At 47.3% G+C, this 20,781-nt stretch overlaps 1 protein-coding gene across 1 annotated transcript in view; it reads right to left on the bottom strand.

Annotated features, from left to right (window-relative positions):
- Positions 1 to 6,023: 6,023 nt before the first annotated feature.
- The window catches only part of LOC311248622 (sortilin-related receptor-like), a gene marked incomplete at its 3' end in the record, with an annotated part of 29,076 nt that continues 14,318 nt past the window's right edge, over positions 6,024 to 20,781 (bottom strand). Inside the window, exons 7-11 of the mRNA XM_084339478.1 lie at positions 18,806 to 18,978; positions 14,163 to 14,294; positions 7,699 to 7,790; positions 7,272 to 7,518; positions 6,024 to 6,432 (exon numbers count right to left, since the gene is read on the bottom strand). Of these exons, the coding sequence (XP_084195604.1) occupies positions 6,024 to 6,432; positions 7,272 to 7,518; positions 7,699 to 7,790; positions 14,163 to 14,294; positions 18,806 to 18,978 (1,053 nt within the window). The remainder of the gene's footprint in view (positions 6,433 to 7,271; positions 7,519 to 7,698; positions 7,791 to 14,162; positions 14,295 to 18,805; positions 18,979 to 20,781) is intronic.

The raw sequence follows: 20,781 nt of genomic DNA, 5'->3' as shown, positions 1-20,781 counted from the left end.
GGGAGAGGAGAGGAGAGGAGAGGGGGGAGAGGAGAGGGGAGGGGAGAGGAAAGGAGGAGAGGAGAGGGGGGAGGAGAGGACAGGAGAGGACAGGATAGGAGGGGGGGAGGGGATGAGAGGAGAAGGAGAGGAGAGGAGAGGAGAGGAGAGGAGAGGAGAGGAGAGGAGAAGGAGAGGAGAGGAGAGGAGGGGAGAGGAGAGGAGAGGAGAGGAGAGGAGAGGAGAGGAGAGGAGGAGAGGAGAGGAGAGAGGAGGAGAGGAGAGGAGAGGAGAGGAGAGGAGAGGAGAGGAGAGGAGAGGAGAGGAGAGGAGAGGAGAGGAGAGGAGAGGAGAGGAGAGGAGAGGAGAGGAGAGGAGAGGGCTGGTCAGCGCAGGCAGAGTCAGAGTCAGATTATTTTATCGTCACAGCTCTTTTAAATGTACAAACATTCAGGAAAAACGTGAGATGCTTGTTCTCCCCGGCTCCTCAGCCGTAGAAGATTTGTAAACATAATACACGTAATAAATGTATATTCTATTTATACAAACTAGGGCTGACCCCTATTAGTCGATTAGTCAACTAATCGGTCGAAAGGAGCCGTAGTCGACTGGCCAACCTCTTAGTCGAATATATATAAAAAAAATATATATATATATTTATATATTTTTTTTATTTTTTTTGTATCATTCTTTCCAAAAGAAAAGAGGCCTAGAAGCGTGGCTAACGCTAATGGCGCGCATACCAGAGGCTAACTGCCTACGAAAACAGGCACAGAGGCACTGAAAGAGGATTTCACCATCTAATGAACACACTAGACTAGACAAATATCAAGATGTATCCATCAGTGGACCAATTGCATGCTTTTGCAGAGGACAAGAAGCCTACAGGCGACTCCTTCAGACATTAAGCACCCCCCACAGCCCAAATGGAATGATAAAAAATAAAAATAAATTATTTAAAAAAATTATTAAAAATATTATACTTTTTTTTTTTTTTTTTTTTTTTTTTTTTTTTTTTACCAATAGTCGACTAACGGCAAATTTTGGCCAATCATAGTCGACCATCCAAATCCTTAGTCGGGGACAGCCCAAGTACCTACAGACCACCTAGCTCTACCTCTGTACTATTTAAAAGCGCAGTGCAGGACACACTCAAAGGTTATCGCACCACAGAGATGGCAGTGGACATGTTAGACAGGACAAAGGCCATATGTAATGGCCTTGGGATTGAGGAACATACTACCAGCCAAAGGAGGAAGCAGAAAAGGATGGACGAGTATGTAGTTGAGTCATCTTGTGGCACAAGCTCAGACCTCAGCTCAGGAGATCAGCTGAGACAGAGACTGTTCTATCCAGTCCTCGACAGAATGCTGCAAGAGCTTGAGAGCAGGTTCTCATGAGTTGGAGAACAACGTATGAGAGGCATACAGGCATGTTATCCAGCCTCACTCAGACCAGTTTCTCTCAGTGGAATTGCTGCAACCCCTCGCCACACATTACAATATCCAACTACTGCCAGAGGAGATCACAGTTGCAAAGTGTTTCCTGGCCAGGACAGGCAGAGATGCAGTCCCTACTATCCAAATTGAGCCGTATTGTATGGTACCCAGGGGCGGACCTAGCACATTTGGCGCCCTAGGCGAGATTCATGGCTTTTGCCTCTTCATAGTTCTCTAACGTTAGTCTTTCTTTCCTCAACGCTCAATTCTATAAACACTTGACCGATACCCATCAATGCACAGCGCTCTAGCATGTTCTGACTGTGAACACCTAAAGCTGAGGCTCAGACCGACCGACCGTTTTAGATTTTTGGCTCATTTTCCCTTATGTTAGAATTTTTTTTATGTAAAAATAATGGTTGCCGATATAGAGGGGAGGGGGCGCCAAAACTGCACAGTATACAGGCGACCGCCTATATCGCCTGTAGGAAGGTCCGCCCCTGATTGTACCCATTATGCAATATATTAAATAAAGTTTACATCCATTCATTCTGCTAGCATTACCGATTGCATGAGCAGCTGGCTAACGTTAGCTATCAGACCCTGTTAGCTCAGAGCTCCTCTTTCAATCTTAACAAGCATTAAACAAAATGGCCCAGTCATCTATTCACCTTTGTTTAATACACACGGCGTTGTCTCTAATGTTATCTAGCTACTGATAGCTCCCGATATCATCAGTTTGGTGCTGGCTAACTAGCGTGAGCTAACGTTAGCTTCTAGCCACAATGCTATACTGTTATAATGGCATATTCCATTCACGTTAGCATGCAGCTAACAATGTAGCTAACAACGTCACCGATCCTTTTTGAGACTAAACTATCCGCTCTTGGTGGTCACTTGTGTTGATGTTAGTTTTGTTTCATCAACAAATGAGAGGCAGAACACACAGTGAATGTATCCGTTTTGTTTATTGCACTTTTATTACACTTTGCTGAAAAAGAAGTGCTGCGTTGGGTAAATAGGCAAAGATGGCGGCGCCCGCCTTGTTGACATTTTCTTTGCAGGAAGTGTATTGGCACATTCAAGTTCTGATTGGTTGAAAATTTGCCTTCATGTTCGCCACCTACTGCCACCTACTGCTTTGGCAGTGTACTACATCACTGTGCTCAGGTGACAAAAAACGAAAGTGTGACTCGCCTCCCGCTACGTTGCGGTGAAACTCATCTGAAAACAAAACGAAAACGGGGGGGCCGGGCCAAATGTGGAGGCGGGCCGTAGTTTGGGGACCACTGCTATAAACTAAATAAGCTATAAATAAACTAAACTATGAACTATGACATAATACCCAACGTATATTCTATCTATCTGTCTGTCTCTCACCTGTCTGTCTGTCTGTCTCTCACCTCTCTGTCTGTCTCTCACCTGTCTGTCTGTCTCTCACCTGTCTGTCTGTCTGTCTCTCACCTCTCTGTCTGTCTCTCACCTGTCTGTCTGTCTCTCACCTGTCTGTCTGTCTGTCTCTCACCTCTCTGTCTGTCTGTCTCTCACCTCTCTGTCTGTCTCTCACCTCTCTGTCTGTCTCTCACCTCTCTGTCTGTCTCTCACCTCTCTGTCTGTCTCTCACCTCTCTGTCTGTCTGTCTCTCACCTCTCTCTCTGTCTGTCTCTCACCTCTCTGTCTGTCTGTCTCTCACCTCTCTGTCTCTCACCTCTCTGTCTGTCTCTCACCTGTCTCTCACCTCTCTGTCTGTCTCTCACCTCTCTGTCTGTCTGTCTCTCACCTATCTGTCTGTCTGTCTCTCACCTCCCTGTCTGTCTCTCACCTCCCTGTCTGTCTGTCTCTCACCTGTCTGTCTGTCTGTCTCTCACCTCTCTGTCTGTCTCTCACCTCCCTGTCTGTCTCTCACCTCTCTGTCTGTCTCTCACCTCCCTGTCTGTCTCTCACCTCTCTGTCTGTCTCTCACCTCCCTGTCTGTCTGTCTCTCACCTCTATGTCTGTCTGTCTCTCACCTCTCTGTCTGTCTCTCACCTCTCTGTCTGTCTGTCTCTCACCTCTATGTCTGTCTGTCTCTCACCTCTCTGTCTGTCTCTCACCTCCCTGTCTGTCTCTCACCTATCTGTCTGTCTCTCACCTCCCTGTCTGTCTGTCTCTCACCTGTCTGTCTGTCTCTCACCTGTCTGTCTGTCTCTCACCTCTCTGTCTGTCTCTCACCTCTCTGTCTGTCTGTCTCTCACCTCTATGTCTGTCTGTCTCTCACCTCTCTGTCTGTCTCTCACCTCTCTGTCTGTCTGTCTCTCACCTCTCTGTCTGTCTCTCACCTCCCTGTCTGTCTGTCTCTCACCTCTCTGTCTGTCTGTCTGTCTGTCTCTCACCTCTCTGTCTGTCTGTCTCTCACCTGTCTGTCTGTCTCTCACCTCTCTGTCTGTCTGTCTCTCACCTCTCTGTCTGTCTCTCACCTCTCTGTCTGTCTCTCACCTCCCTGTCTGTCTCTCACCTCTCTGTCTGTCTCTCACCTGTCTGTCTGTCTCTCACCTCCATGTCTGTCTCTCACCTGTCTGTCTGTCTCTCACCTCCCTGTCTGTCTCTCACCTGTCTGTCTGTCTCTCACCTCCCTGTCTGTCTCTCACCTGTCTGTCTGTCTCTCACCTGTCTGTCTGTCTCTCACCTCTCTGTCTGTCTGTCTCTCACCTCCCTGTCTGTCTCTCACATCTCTGTCTGTCTGTCTCTCACCTCCCTGTCTGTCTGTCTCTCACCTGTCTGTCTGTCTCTCACCTGTCTGTCTGTCTCTCACCTCTCTGTCTGTCTCTCACCTCTCTGTCTGTCTCTCACCTCTCTGTCTGTCTGTCTGTCTCTCACCTCTCTGTCTGTCTGTCTCTCACCTGTCTGTCTGTCTGTCTCTCACCTCCCTGTCTGTCTCTCACCTGTCTGTCTGTCTGTCTGTCTCTCACCTCTCTGTCTGTCTCTCACCTCTCTGTCTGTCTGTCTCTCACCTCTCTGTCTGTCTGTCTCTCACCTCTCTCTCTGTCTGTCTCTCACCTGTCTGTCTGTCTCTCACCTGTATGTCTGTCTGTCTCTCACCTCTCTGTCTGTCTGTCTCTCATCTCCCTGTCTGTCTCTCACCTGTCTGTCTGTCTCTCACCTCTCTGTCTGTCTGTCTCTCACCTCCCTGTCTGTCTCTCACCTCTCTGTCTGTCTGTCTCTCACCTCTCTGTCTGTCTGTCTCTCACCTCTCTGTCTGTCTCTCACCTGTCTGTCTGTCTCTCACCTGTCTGTCTGTCTGTCTCTCACCTCTCTGTCTGTCTGTCTCTCACCTGTCTGTCTGTCTCTCACCTGTCTGTCTGTCTGTCTGTCTGTCTCTCACCTGTCTGTCTGTCTCTCACCTCTCTGTCTGTCTCTCACCTGTCTGTCTGTCTGTCTCTCACCTCTCTGTCTGTCTCTCACCTCTCTGTCTGTCTCTCACCTCTCTGTCTGTCTGTCTCTCACCTCTCTGTCTGTCTGTCTCTCACCTGTCTGTCTGTCTCTCACCTGTCTGTCTGTCTCTCACCTCTCTGTCTGTCTGTCTCTCACCTGTCTGTCTGTCTCTCACCTGTCTGTCTGTCTCTCACCTCCCTGTCTGTCTCTCACCTCTCTGTCTGTCTGTCTCTCACCTCTCTGTCTGTCTGTCTCTCACCTCTCTGTCTGTCTCTCACCTCTCTGTCTGTCTGTCTCTCACCTCCCTGTCTGTCTGTCTCTCACCTGTCTGTCTGTCTCTCACCTCTCTCTCTGTCTGTCTCTCACCTGTCTGTCTGTCTCTCACCTCTCTGTCTGTCTCTCACCTCTCTCTCTGTCTGTCTCTCACCTGTCTGTCTGTCTCTCACCTCTCTGTCTGTCTCTCACCTCTCTGTCTGTCTCTCACCTCTCTGTCTGTCTGTCTCTCACCTGTCTGTCTGTCTCTCACCTCTCTGTCTGTCTCTCACCTCTCTGTCTGTCTGTCTCTCACCTCTCTGTCTGTCTCTCTACCTCTCTGTCTGTCTGTCTCTCACCTCTCTGTCTGTCTCTCACCTCTCTGTCTGTCTGTCTCTCACCTCTCTGTCTGTCTCTCACCTGTCTGTCTGTCTCTCACCTCTCTGTCTGTCTCTCACCTCTCTGTCTGTCTCTCACCTCCCTGTCTGTCTGTCTCTCACCTCTCTGTCTGTCTCTCACCTCTCTGTCTGTCTCTCACCTCTCTGTATGTCTGTCTCTCACCTCTCTGTCTGTCTCTCACCTCTCTGTCTGTCTCTCACCTCTCTGTCTGTCTGTCTCTCACCTCTCTGTCTGTCTGTCTCTCACCTCTCTGTCTGTCTCTCACCTCTCTGTCTGTCTGTCTCTCACCTCTCTGTCTGTCTCTCTACCTCTCTGTCTGTCTGTCTCTCACCTCTCTGTCTGTCTCTCACCTCTCTGTCTGTCTCTCACCTCTCTGTCTGTCTGTCTCTCACCTCTCTGTCTGTCTCTCTACCTCTCTGTCTGTCTGTCTCTCACCTCTCTGTCTGTCTCTCACCTCTCTGTCTGTCTGTCTCTCACCTCTCTGTCTGTCTGTCTCTCACCTCTCTGTCTGTCTCCTCACCTCTCTGTCTGTCTTGCCCTCACCTCGGGTCTTGCCCTCACCTCGGGTCTTGCCCTCACCTCGGGTCTTGCCCTCACCTCGAGTCTTGCCCTCACCTCGTGTCTTGCCCTCACCTCGGGTCTTGCCCTCACCTCTGGTCTTGCCCTCACCTCGAGTCTTACCCTCACCTCGGGTCTTGCCCTCACCTCGGGTCTTGCCCTCACCTCGAGTCTTGCCCTCACCTCGGGTCTTGCCCTCACCTCGGGTCTTGCCCTCACCTCGGCTCTTGCCCTCACCTCGGGTCTTGCCCTCACCTCGGGTCTTGCCCTTGTAGAAGATCTTCAGGTCCATGACTCCGGTCAGTCTGCCCACGATCAGCTCGTTGTCCCGGGAGCCGGCCTTGGGGGCTTTGAAGATGCCCATCTTGGACCAGTCGTCCCAGTACAGGTCGTTCTGAAACACACACATAGCGTCCTCTTAACCCCTTAACACAGTCGGGGCCAACCCACGGACATGTCCCGTGTTTCGGATCCAACGGTTGAGGGCCCACCGCGGATATGTCCGTGGCAAGGTTGTTTTGGCTTTTATTCCATTGTAATATCCTACTCAATGTCACCAAGCGGCACTGCAGATTTACCCTACTCTTGGAATTCGGAAACGTGCATTACCGGCCAGATCCTCATAGGGGGCGCTGTCTCGATAATGCAGTGTTCCCTGTTAAGCGACCGGTGTTTTATTTAAATTTTTTATGAATGGATTTTTCTGTTAGCCTACAGCTATATGCGTGTAGCCGATCGCCTGAAATAGTCTTTGGGACGCTGAGTTCAGTATGCAGTAAAGGATTATAGCATCAGCCAATGGACATATGGATCTACCAGATGGCGATCGATAACTGGGAAATCCTTTTTGCAGTCCAACCGGCCACAGGTAAGAGCTATTTGACGTCAATTACAGCCCAATCAAGCCTTGCTTTGATAGCCATCCACCCGGTCAGCGAATTAGGCTACTGAGGCTAATGCCGTTATGGGTAATAATCAATAATCAGAAAGACAGCGATAACCTTTAAGACAGCGATGGTGTAGGGTTATTATTATTATTATTATTGTTATCATTATCATCATCACCCAGGCCCCCACCTTGAAGACAGCGATGGCGTAGGGTTATTATTATTGTTATTATTGTCATCATTATCACCATCACCCAGGCGCCCCCACCTTGAAGACAGCGATGGCGTAGGGTTATTATTATTGTTATTATTGTCATCATTATCACCATCACCCAGGCGCCCCCACCTTGAAGACAGCGATGGCGTAGGGGTGCGGCAGGCCCTCCATCAGCACGCTGCGCTCCCCCCCGCTGAAGTCGGCCCGCTCGATGCGGTCGCCGTACGCCTCGGTCCAGTACAGCCAGCGCTCGTCCGCCGTGATGCCGTTGGGCCAGCGCACGCCCTCCGACACGATGCACGACACGTTGCTGCCGTCCATGGAGCTGCGGTACACCCCGGCCGCGCGGTCGCCCCAATCCGTCCAGAACATCAGGCTGTGGGGGGGGGGGGGGGGGGGGGGGGGGAGTAGAAGTACTTTATTGTGTGTGAGAGTGTTGTGTGTGCGTGTGCGTGAGTGTGTGCGTGTGTGAGTGAGAGTGTGTGTGTGCGTGTGAGTTGTGTGTGTTGTGTGAGTTGTGTGTGTGCGTGTGCGTGTGCGTGTGTGTGTGTGTCACCTCTCTCCAGGCAGTAGCACCAGGGCTCTGGGATGCTCCAGGACAGAGGAGTTGAGCAGAGTGTGACGTAAGTCTCCATCAGGGTTGGACACCTGAACACAACAACAACAACGTGTAGAATCACCATCATACAGGAACACATCTACACACAACAGAACACATCCACTCACTCACTCACTCACTCACTCACTCACACACACACTCACACACTCACACACACACACACACACACACACACACACACACACACACACACACGTGTGCATTCAGTTAAGTTGGAATATGACTGTAATACAAACACACTTCAGTTTGTCAGGTACATGCAACACAGATTAGTTCAAGTTCAAGTTCAAGTTCTTTAATAGTTGTCATACAGAAGTACAGAATACTTTCATACAAAATGCTTCTTACTGTTACGCTCCAGAGACTGTGCTAGACAAGATAGTATCAAATAACATAATAACATAATATAGCATGAATTTAGAAGAAGAAAATGAGGTCACAGTGTTCGGTATAGACATATGTACAATGTTCTGAGTTACCATATAATATACAATACACAATACTATGCAGTGTACTAATGTACAGTACTATCTAGTGCAAAGCAGAAATGGGATGAGGTACAATTTTAGGTACAATTTACAGTAAGGTGTACAAGTTGTAGTGCAATCCTTCATCCATAAATATAAAGTGTGGGGAGTGGGTGCTACAGTGTGTTTGTTTAAAGTGGGTGTGTGCTATAAAGTGTGTGGAGTGGGTGCTACAGTGTGTTTGTTTAAAGTGAGTGTGTGCGTGTGGATGTGTGTGCTATGTGCGTTTGGTGGTTGTTGTTGTGTAGTGTTCATTCATTGTTCGTTTAGCAGCCTGATGGCCTGGGGATAGAAGCTACTTCTGAGTCTTTCTGTGCTCGCCTTGAGACTCCTGTATCGCTTGCCTGACCGCAGCAGTTCGAAGAGGCAGTTGTTCGGGTGACTGGAGTCTTTAATGATTCTCTTAGCCTTGCCCTTGCAACGCTTGTAGTAAATGTTCTGGAGGGTGGGGAGCCCCCCTCCAATTGTGCGTTCGGCTGAACGTGTCACTCTTTGTAGTCTGCTTTGGTCTTTTGCAGTGCTATTCCCAAACCAGGAGGTGATGTTGCCGGTCAAGATGCTCTCTATTGTACATGAGTAGAAGTTCTTAAGGATCTTCTGGCTGACTTGGAACTTCCTTAGGCGCCTGAGGAAGTAGAGGCGTTGTCGTGCCTTCTTCACCACACTGTTAATGTGTGTGGTCCATGTCAAGTCCTCGGATATGTAGGCTCCGAGGTACTTGAAGCTGTTGACTCTCTCAACCGGTGCCCCGTCGATGCTGAGGGGGCTGTAGTCCTTGACCCCCGACCTCCTGAAGTCCACAATCATCTCCTTTGTTTTGCTGACGTTCAGGGAGAGGCTGTTTTCCTGGCACCATCCCGCCAGGACCTTGACCTCTTCCAGGTAGGCCCTCTCGTCGTTGGCAGAGATCAGGCCCACCACCACTGTGTCGTCAGCAAATTTGACGATTGTATTGCTACTCCGCTGAGCCACACAGTCGTGTGTGTACAGGGAGTAGAGGAGGGGACTCAGAACACAGCCCTGGGGGGCCCCTATGTTGAGGGTGATGGATGAGGAGGTGCAGTTGCCTGCTCTCACCACCTGGGGTCTGCCAGTCAGGAAGTCCAAGACCCACTGGCAGAGGTCATAGCCCAAGCCCAGGTCCCTGAGCTTGGCTATGAGTATGGAGGGGACTATGGTATTGAATGCCGAGCTGTAGTCGATGAATAGCATTCTCACATAGTTCCCCTGCCTCTTGTCCAGGTGTGATGCTGCTGTGTGCAGCACATGGGATATGGCGTCCTCCGTGGACCTGTTGGGGCGGTATGCAAATTGCAGGGGGTCCATGTTGATGGGGAGGGAGGAGCAGATGTAGCCCTTTACTAGCTTCTCAAAGCACTTCATGGCTATGGAGGTGAGAGCTACAGGGCGGTAGTCGTTGAGGCAAGCAGGCTTGGATTTTTTGGGTACAGGGATAATAGTGGACTTCTTCAGGCAGGTGGGGATGACAGCCTGTTCTAAGGACAGGTTAAATATGTCAGTGAATACTGGGGCCAGTTGGTCGGCACAGACTTTTAGGACGCGGCCGGGGATGCCGTCCGGACCTGCTGCCTTCCTGATATTCACTTTTTTAAAGGTCCGCCTCACCTCATGCTCTGTTACCCTGAACACTGCGCCTCCATCAGCAGCCGACCCCCCCCCCCCCCCCATTGCCGAGGCTTGTGAGCTGGTGTTGTTATTACCAGCATCAAACCTCGCATAGAAGGTATTGAGGTCGTTTGCTAAGGAGATGTCACTGTTCAGTTTGAGGGAGGCGCCTTTGTAGTCTGTCATCGTTTTGAGCCCCTGCCACATAGCTCTAGAGTCAGCTTGTTCAAACTGGAGTTCAATTTTATCCCTGTAGCGCCGTTTGGCCTCTGACACTGTCCTCCTTACGTTGTGTCGCGCCACCTTGTGGTCATTCATGTTGCCTGCCACTAGGCCGTCATTGTATGCTTTGGTGCGCTCTCTCAGAGCTTCACGGACGGATTTGTCTACCCAGGGTTTTTGATTTGGGTAAACTTTCATTTTGGTAGTGGGGATTGTTTCTTTCACCCTAGTACAGACATAGTCCAGCACTGTCTCCGTGTAGGCATTAATGTTATCTGTGTCGCGGAACACAATCCAGTCTGTGTGGTGAAACACTGACCGGATCGTCTCTTCTGACGTCAGATCCCATTTCTGCACCTCTCGCGAGACTACGGGAGTACTTTTAATTCTCTGTCTGTACTTTGGTGAAAGGAAAATGGATGCGTGATCTGACTTGCCAAAGCCACTATCAGAATGAGCCTTGTAGCCACCTTTAAATTGCGTGTAACAGTGATCTAGGATGTTACCGCCTCTGGTGTTGCAAGTCACATGCTGATAGAAGTCGGGCAATACCTTTCTCAGATTGGCGCTATTGAAATCTCCCAGTACTAAAATGGCGGCGTTAACGTTAGCCACTTGTATTCTATTTACCTCGTCGTGTAGTCTGGAGAGCGCAACCTTGTTGCTGGCTTGCGGTGGAATATACACTCCGACCAGGACGATCGCCGTTAACTCCCTCGGGAGGAAGAAAGGACGACACTTGATGGTTATATATTCCAGTTCTGGGGAGCAGTGGTTGGATAATTCCTTCACGTTCGTTGGATCACTCCAATTTTTGTTAAACATGAAGGCAATACCTCCTCCACGTTGTTTACCGGACTCTGATGATGTCCGATCCTTTCGATGGATAAAGAAGTGATCCGCTGGTTGAATTGCGTGATCTGGAACCTCCGGTGTGAGCCATGTTTCGGTGAAGCAAAGGACATTGCAGTCCCTAACTCTCTCAACAAACTCTTTGATATTGAATCCTTGCTCGGATGTCATCCAGTTTATTGTCTATTGATTGTACATTGGCTAGCAATATACTGGGAAGTGGTGTACGGTGGCGTCTGGATCTCAGCCTGTTTCGGATCCCAGCCCTCTTTCCTCGTCGTCTTTTCCTGGGCTCTGGGAACAAAGGGTCTGGTCCTAATCTCCGGAGAATTTCTTCAGGCCATTGATGTGGTTCGGAAAGCTGATCCAGCGAGTAATCCAGTTGGTAAGTTTCCCGTAATCCAATGTCTATGAGTGACTGACGGTCATATACATTAAATGCACCAACAGTTGGTACGCACAAAACTCTAAAAACTATAAATATTAACAAAAGTAAACACAGTCTCGACGGAGCGAACAGAGAGGCAGCCGGTCGGGGCGGCGCCATCATCTGCTATACTCTATCTCTATTACAGTGTTGACATCTGTCTGCTTGAGAAAATACCATGTTCTGCAATAAAAATGATTGAAGTGAGATGAACAGACTGATGAACTTTATTTTATTAGATAAAACATGTTGACAAAGTTTTACTTTGCAGTTGAAAAAAGGTAATAAATTGAAATATATCGCAATATTAATATCGCAATACTCAGCATATCGCAATATATTTGAATCGCAATACTATCGTATCGTGACATAAGTATCGTGATAATATCGTATCGTGAGGCCTCTGGTGATTCCCACCCCTATGTAGAATACTGTAGAGTAATGTAGAGTAATGTAGAATACTGTAGAAATACTGTAGAGTACTGTAGAGTAATGTAGAATACTGTAGAACACTGTAGAATACTGTAGAGTAATGTAGAGTAATGTAGAATACTGTAGAATACTGTAGAGTACTGTAGAGTAATGTAGAATACTGTAGAATACTGTAGAATACTGTAGAACACTGTAGAATACTGTAGAGTAATGTAGAACACTGTATAATACTGTAGAGTAATGTAGAATACTGTAGAACACTGTAGAATACTGTAGAGTAATGTAGAGTAATGTAGAATACTGTAGAATACTGTAGAGTACTGTAGAGTAATGTAGAATACTGTAGAATACTGTAGAATACTGTAGAACACTGTAGAATACTGTAGAGTAATGTAGAACACTGTATAATACTGTAGAATACTGTAGAGTACTGTAGAGTAATGTAGAATACTAGAGAATACTGTAGAATATTGTAGAATACTGTAGAATATTGTAGAATACTATAGAATACTGTAGAATACTAGATAATACTGTAAAATACTATAGAACACTGTATAATACTGTAGAGTACTATAGAGTACTGTAGAACACTGTATAATACTGTAGAGAATATTGTAGAGTAATGTAGAGTACTATAGAATACTGTAGAAAACTGTAGAATACTGTAGAATACTGTAGAGTACTGTAGAGTAATGTAGAATACTGTAGAACACTGTAGAATACTGTAGAGTAATGTAGAGTAATGTAGAATACTGTAGAATACTGTAGAGTACTGTAGAGTAATGTAGAATACTGTAGAATACTGTAGAATACTGTAGAACACTGTAGAATACTGTAGAGTAATGTAGAACACTGTATAATACTGTAGAGTAATGTAGAATACTGTAGAACACTGTAGAATACTGTAGAGTAATGTAGAGTAATGTAGAATACTGTAGAATACTGTAGAGTACTGTAGAGTAATGTAGAATACTGTAGAATACTGTAGAATACTGTAGAACACTGTAGAATACTGTAGAGTAATGTAGAACACTGTATAATACTGTAGAGAATATTGTAGAGTAATGTAGAATACTGTAGAGTACTGTAGAATACTGTAGAACACTGTAGAATACTGTAGAGTAATGTAGAACACTGTAGAATACTGTAGAGTAATGTAGAATACTGTAGAGTAATGTAGAGTAATGTAGAATACTGTAGAATACTGTAGAGTAATGTAGAACACTGTAGAATACTGTAGAATACTGTAGAATACTGTAGAATACTGTAGAACACTGTAGAATACTGTAGAGTACTATAGAATACTGTAGAATACTGTAGAATACTGTAGAATACTGTAGAGTAATGTAGAATACTGTATAATACTGTAGAGTAATGTAGAACACTGTAGAATACTGTAGAGTACTATAGAATACTGTAGAATACTGTAGAATACTGTAGAATACTGTAGAGTAATGTAGAATACTGTATAATACTGTAGAGTAATGTAGAATACTGTAGAATACTGTAGAATACTGTAGAATACTGTAGAGTAATGTAGAATACTGTATAATACTGTAGAATACTGTAGAATACTGTAGAGTAATGTAGAATACTGTATAATACTGTAGAGTACTATAGAATACTGTAGAGTACTATAGAATACTGTAGAAAACTGTAGAATACTGTAGAATACTGTAGAGTACTATAGAATACTGTAGAGTACTGTAGAATACTGTAGAATACTGTAGAGTACTATAGAATACTGTAGAGTACTATAGAATACTGTAGAGTACTGTAGAATACTGTAGAAAACTGTAGAATACTGTAGAATACTGTAGAGTACTATAGAATACTGTAGAGTAATGTAGAATACTGTAGAGTACTGTAGAATACTGTAGAATACTGTAGAACACTGTAGAGTAATGTAGAATACTAGAGAATACTGTAGAATATTGTAGAATACTGTAGAATATTGTAGAATACTATAGAATACTGTAGAATACTAGATAATACTGTAAAATACTATAGAACACTGTATAATACTGTAGAGTACTATAGAGTACTGTAGAACACTGTATAATACTGTAGAGAATATTGTAGAGTAATGTAGAATACGATAGAGTACTATAGAATACTATAGAATACTGTAGAACACTGTAGAGTAATGTAGAATACTGTAGAACACTGTAGAATACTATAGAGTAATGTAGTAGAGTACTGTAGAACACTGTAGAGTAATGTAGAATACTGTATAATACTGTAGAGTAATGTAGAATACTGTAGAATACTGTAGAACACTGTAGAGTAATGTAGAACACTGTAGAATACTGTACCTCGATCCTCTGCGCTCCAGCGTCGACCCAGTACAGTAACCTGCTGATGGGGTCAAAGGTCAGAGCCTCTACGTTCTGCAGATCTTTCCTCACGACGACCTCTTGACCTGTACTGCCATTCAGACACAGACGCTGAGAGAGAGAGAGAGAGAGAGAGAGAGAGAGAGAGAGAGAGAGAGAGAGAGAGAGAGAGAGAGAGAGAGAGAGAGAGAGAGAGAGAGAGAGAGAGAGAGAGAGAGAGAGAGAGAGAGAGAGAGAGAGAGAGAGAGAGAGAGAGAGAGAGAGAGAGAGAGAGAGAGAGAGAGAGAGAGAGAGAGAGAGAGAGAGAGAGAGAGAGAGAGAGAGAGAGAGAGAGAGAGAGAGAGAAAAGGGGGGGGGGGGCATAAGGACACTGAAATACATCTCAGAGACATAATATATTAATCTGTCAATGGACCTGTAACTGTGAAAACTGCAGATGGGTTTGTAAACAAACACTAAAGGAAAAAGAAGAATCTAATTCAGTAGCCTATAAATGCAACATAGGGATTTATAAAACTGCAGGGTCGGAAATGTATTTCACATTTTTATATAATCTTTTTCAATAGTAGGTCATGTTCCCCCTTTGAACAGACTTGAGTGTTTTTCAGCATTTATGAGACTTCAAATGTCTTCAGAAATGTCAGAATTATACTATATTCCATAATGTTCAAACCGTCTTCCCTAACAAACTCATTGGAGGCCTTTTTGTCTTCAGTCTCTTGAACTCTCTTCTAATGTCCAACCCTGGAAGAGTGTTACGTTTTATTCACAGCTTTAACACAAGCCGATGGCAAACACGTCTTAAAGGGCCGGGGGGCCAACAGTACCGACCCACACAGTGTCCCGTACAGTACAGTACAGTCAGCTACAGAGTAAACAAACAAACAAACAAACAAACAAACAAACAAACAAACTGTCACCCTGTGCTCAGTGATGCAGTGATGCAGTGAGGCACAGTGATGCAGTGAGACTCAGTGATGCAGTGAGACACAGTGATGCAGTGAGACACAGTGATGCAGTGAGACACAGTGATGCAGTGAGACACAGTGATGCAGTGAGGCACAGAGATGCAGTGAGGCTCAGTGATGCAGTGAGACACAGTGATGCAGTGAGACACAGTGATGCAGTGAGACACAGTGATGCAGTGAGATGCAGTGATGCAGTGAGATGCAGTGAGACACAGTGAGGCTCAGTGATGCAGTGAGGCTCAGTGATGCAGTGAGACACAGTGATGCAGTGAGACACAGTGATGCAGTGAGACACAGTGATGCAGTGAGATGCAGTGATGCAGTGAGATGCAGTGAGACACAGTGAGGCTCAGTGATGCAGTGAGGCTCAGTGATGCAGTGAGACACAGTGATGCAGTGAGACACAGTGATGCAGTGAGACACAGTGATGCAGTGAGACACAGTGATGCAGTGAGACACAGTGATGCAGTGAGGCTCAGTGATGCAGTGAGGCTCAGTGATGCAGTGAGGCTCAGTGATGCAGTGAGGCTCAGTGATGCAGTGAGACACAGTGATGCAGTGAGACACAGTGATGCAGTGAGGCTCAGTGATGCAGTGAGGCTCAGTGATGCAGTGAGACACAGTGATGCAGTGAGACACAGTGATGCAGTGATGCAGTGAGACTCAGTGATGCAGTGAGGCTCAGTGATGCAGTGAGACACAGTGATGCAGTGAGACTCAGTGATGCAGTGAGACACAGTGATGCAGTGAGACACAGTGATGCAGTGAGACACAGTGATGCAGTGAGACTCAGTGATGCAGTGAGACTCAGTGATGCAGTGAGGCTCAGTGATGCAGTGAGACACAGTGATGCAGTGAGGCTCAGTGATGCAGTGAGACACAGTGATGCAGTGAGACACAGTGATGCAGTGAGACACAGTGATGCAGTGAGACTCAGTGATGCAGTGAGGCTCAGTGATGCAGTGAGACACAGTGATGCAGTGAGACACAGTGATGCAGTGAGGCTCAGTGATGCAGTGAGACACAGTGATGCAGTGAGATACAGTGATGCAGTGAGACACAGTGATGCAGTGAGACTCAGTGATGCAGTGAGGCTCAGTGATGCAGTGAGACACAGTGATGCAGTGAGACACAGTGATGCAGTGAGACACAGTGATGCAGTGATGCAGTGAGACACAGTGATGCAGTGATGCAGTGAGACTCAGTGATGCAGTGAGACACAGTGATGCAGTGAGACACAGTGATGCAGTGAGACACAGTGATGCAGTGAGACACAGTGATGCAGTGAGGCTCAGTGATGCAGTGAGACACAGTGATGCAGTGAGACAGTGATGCAGTGAGACACAGTGATGCAGTGAGACACAGTGATGCAGTGAGACACAGTGATGCAGTGAGGCTCAGTGATGCAGTGAGACACAGTGATGCAGTGAGACACAGTGATGCAGTGAGGCTCAGTGATGCAGTGAGGCTCAGTGATGCAGTGAGGCTCAGTGATGCAGTGAGGCTCAGTGATGCAGTGAGACACAGTGATGCAGTGAGACACAGTGATGCAGTGAGGCTCAGTGATGCAGTGAGGCTCAGTGATGCAGTGAGGCTCAGTGATGCAGTGAGGCTCAGTGATGCAGTGAGACTCAGTGATGCAGTGAGACACAGTGATGCAGTGAGACACAGTGATGCAGTGAGACACAGTGATGCAGTGAGACACAGTGATGCAGTGAGGCTCAGTGATGCAGTGAGACACAGTGATGCAGTGAGGCTCAGTGATGCAGTGAGGCTCAGTGATGCAGTGAGGCTCAGTGATGCAGTGAGGCTCAGTGATGCAGTGAAACACAGTGATGCAGTGAGGCTCAGTGATGCAGTGAGACACAGTGATGCAGTGAGACGCAGTGATGCAGTGAGACGCAGTGATGCAGTGAGGCTCAGTGATGCAGTGAGACACAGTGATGCAGTGAGACACAGTGATGCAGTGAGGCTCAGTGATGCAGTGAGGCTCAGTGATGCAGTGAGGCTCAGTGATGCAGTGAGGCTCAGTGATGCAGTGAGACACAGTGATGCAGTGAGACACAGTGATGCAGTGAGGCTCAGTGATGCAGTGAGGCTCAGTGATGCAGTGAGGCTCAGTGATGCAGTGAGACACAGTGATGCAGTGAGACGCAGTGATGCAGTGAGGCTCAGTGATGCAGTGAGACACAGTGATGCAGTGAGACACAGTGATGCAGTGAGACACAGTGATGCAGTGAGGCTCAGTGATGCAGTGAGGCTCAGTGATGCAGTGAGGCTCAGCGGTGCAGTGAGACACAGTGATGCAGTGAGACACAGTGATGCAGTGAGACTCAGTGAGACACAGTGATGCAGTGAGACACAGTGATGCAGTGAGATACAGTGATGCAGTGAGGCTCAGTGATGCAGTGAGACACAGTGATGCAGTGAGACACAGTGATGCAGTGAGACACAGTGATGCAGTGAGGCTCAGTGATGCAGTGAGACACAGTGATGCAGTGAGACACAGTGATGCAGTGAGGCTCAGTGATGCAGTGAGACACAGTGATGCAGTGAGACACAGTGATGCAGTGAGACACAGTGATGCAGTGAGACACAGTGATGCAGTGAGGCTCAGTGATGCAGTGAGACACAGTGATGCAGTGAGGCTCAGTGATGCAGTGAGGCTCAGTGATGCAGTGAGGCTCAGTGATGCAGTGAGACACAGTGATGCAGTGAGACAGTGAGGCTCAGTGATGCAGTGAGGCTCAGTGATGCAGTGAGACACAGTGATGCAGTGAGGCTCAGTGATGCAGTGAGACACAGTGATGCAGTGAGGCTCAGTGATGCAGTGAGACACAGTGATGCAGTGAGACACAGTGATGCAGTGAGGCTCAGTGATGCAGTGAGACACAGTGATGCAGTGAGGCTCAGTGATGCAGTGAGACACAGTGATGCAGTGAGACACAGTGATGCGTTGTAGAGTCTGATGGCTGTCAGAATGAAGGACTTCCTGTGCCGTTCAGTGCTGCATTTAGGGAGTGTGAGCCTAGCACTGAACGTGCTCCTCCTGTCAGCCAAGTCTGTGTGTAGTGGGTGGGAGGAGTCTGTGTGTAGTGGGTGGGAGGGGTCTGTGTGTAGTGGGTGGGAGGGGTCTGTGTGTAGTGGGTGGGAGGGGTCTGTGTGTAGTGGGAGGGAGGGGTCTGTGTGTAGTGGGTGGGAGGGGTCTGTGTGTAGTGGGTGGGAGGGGTCTGTGTGTAGTGGGTGGGAGGGGTCTGTGTGTAGTGGGTGGGAGGGGTCTGTGTGTAGTGGGTGGGAGGGGTCTGTGTGTAGTGGGTGGGAGGGGTCTGTGTGTAGTGGGTGGGAGGGGTCTGTGTGTAGTGGGTGGGAGGGGTCTGTGTGTAGTGGGTGGGAGGGGTCTGTGTGTAGTGGGTGGGAGGGGTCTGTGTGTAGTGGGTGGGAGGGGTCTGTGTGTAGTGGGTGGGAGGGGTCTGTGTGTAGTGGGTGGGTGGGATGGGTCTGTGTGTAGTGGGTGGGAGGAGTCTGTGTGTAGTGGGTGGGTGGGATGGGTCTGTGTGTAGTGGGTGGGAGGAGTCTGTGTATAGTGGGTGGGAGGGGTTTTCGCTGATGGCCTGGAGCAAGGGGACAACAGATGTCCGTGGATCCGGTACCTACCTGTATGGTGTCCAGAGAGATGTCAGCCCAGTAGAGACAGTTTCTGTCGTAGTCGAAGTCCAGAGCCACGGCCTCCCGCAGGCCGGACAGCGGCAGGGCCTGGTCGGTGCCGGTCGCCAGGTCGTAGCGGTGGATCGAGTTCCTCACCGCGTACAGGATGAACTCGTTACTCTCTGCAAAAAGTATTACAGGACGTTTCATAGGGGGGTGCATCGAAATGCATCGATCCTAATGTGACGATTCGACAACTGCATCGATTTGAAAATGTTAGAATCGATTATAATCTAAATAATAATAAAAAAAAATTGAAAATGTAATATTTTTTTTTATTACTTTTCTTTTTTATTGTTTTTATTGACCTATAGTCTATTCATGCCGAGTGAATCAGTTCCCCCTGCAGCCACATTTGTGTATTCAACATTCTTTGGGGAAGAAAATTTATCTAATCGAATCGATTCGTGGTCAAATGAAGAGATTTCATGATGCATTGAATCGTTGCCTGAAGAATCGTAATCGAATTTAGTTTCAGGAGCACAGAAGGTAAAACGCAGATTGCCCACTCTCAAAAGCAAGTGCGTCTCAGTGTGTGGGGTATCCATGTGGAATGGCCTTGATGTAGCAATAAAAACAAGTACTATTGAAATGTTTAAATGATGATATAAACAGGAATTATTGGACAAGTATAAGTTAGAGGAGCTTGAAAATAACGTGAACTAGTATTTTTGTAATTATTTATTTATCTTTTGCTGTAGTGGATAGGTATATTATTTTTTGATATAGATAGATAACTTATTACTATGATATTGTAAGGAAGGGGCAGGACCAGATAAGCTTTGCTTCTTTCTTTCTTTTTTTTTATCCACTTTTTCTCTGATTTTCTCCCATCCCAATTTCGTTGTTATGCCAATTCCCCCCCCCCTCCTCTTCCTGGTAGTTGCTCGCATGTGCCCCCCACTGGTCGGTCTAGGGAGTCCTGAAGTCTAACAGATGCTTCCTCCGTCACATAGGAGACAGCCAGCAACCTCTTTTCACCTGCCAGCGCGGACTCAAATTGGCGATGTGTAACGCCTGGAAGGTCACACTACCTTTCACCATATCCCTTCTTTGCTGTGCAGGCGCCCTGACCGACCTGTAGGAGTCGCTGTTTACAACGACCAGAATACCACCCCACCGGCTTCCCTCCCGCTGACTCTGCCAATTGAGTCAGTATGACGGCCGGCCCAAGCCGGAGGCAGCGCCGACAGCCGGATTCGATACCGGTGTCTCTTGCGTTGGTGACGAGCGCTTAGACTGCTGCGCCACCCAGCCGCAGCTTTGCTTCTCTCTGTCCCTTCTCGAACAAAACCATTTGTCTTGAGCTATGCTGATATTGCTTCCATGTCTAGGAAGATATATTTTATTTTATTTGTATTTGTATTTTATTTAGTTTTTTAGATCAAATCAAATCAAACTCTTGGGGGACCTGAAGTCTAAGCCAATCTCCAGAACGAATATGATAAGGTCTCGCCGGCTCGCGTGTCGTCTTTTACCAACGCACTTGCAGTTTTCCGCGACCTGATTGGCCAGTGACGTTTCTCTCAGAGCCAATCGCGTGACGCCTAGTTCTATCACTGGTTAAGCTTATAGGCGACTCTTTCGAAGTTAGTTAAGGTTAGAGTTTGTCTTAGAGCAGGGCGATAGACCGCCAGCCCTGATTCCAAACTCTAACCTTAACCAACTTCCAAAGAGTCGCCTATAAGCTTAACCAGTGATAGAACTAGGCGTTAGCTAGCTAGCAGGCTGTTAGAGGCAGAAATAGGCGTAACGCGATTGGCTCTGAGAGAAACGTCACTGGCCAATCAGATCGCGGAACCCGAACGCGGAACTGCAAGTGCGTTGGTAAAAGACTACACGCTGCCGGGTCCCTGCTGTATACGGCGCGCTTTGCTCGCTTCATATCACGGCTGAACAAATGAACATAGACGGAAATTCCCTTT

The sequence above is a fragment of the Notolepis coatsorum genome (assembly GCF_963971535.1).
Source record: "Notolepis coatsorum genome assembly, contig: SCAFFOLD_1574, whole genome shotgun sequence".
In the NCBI taxonomy this organism is placed as follows: Eukaryota; Metazoa; Chordata; class Actinopteri; order Aulopiformes; family Paralepididae; genus Notolepis; species Notolepis coatsorum.
Note: the sequence above shows the minus strand (reverse complement) of the source record. Positions and strands in the feature narration are given on the sequence as shown.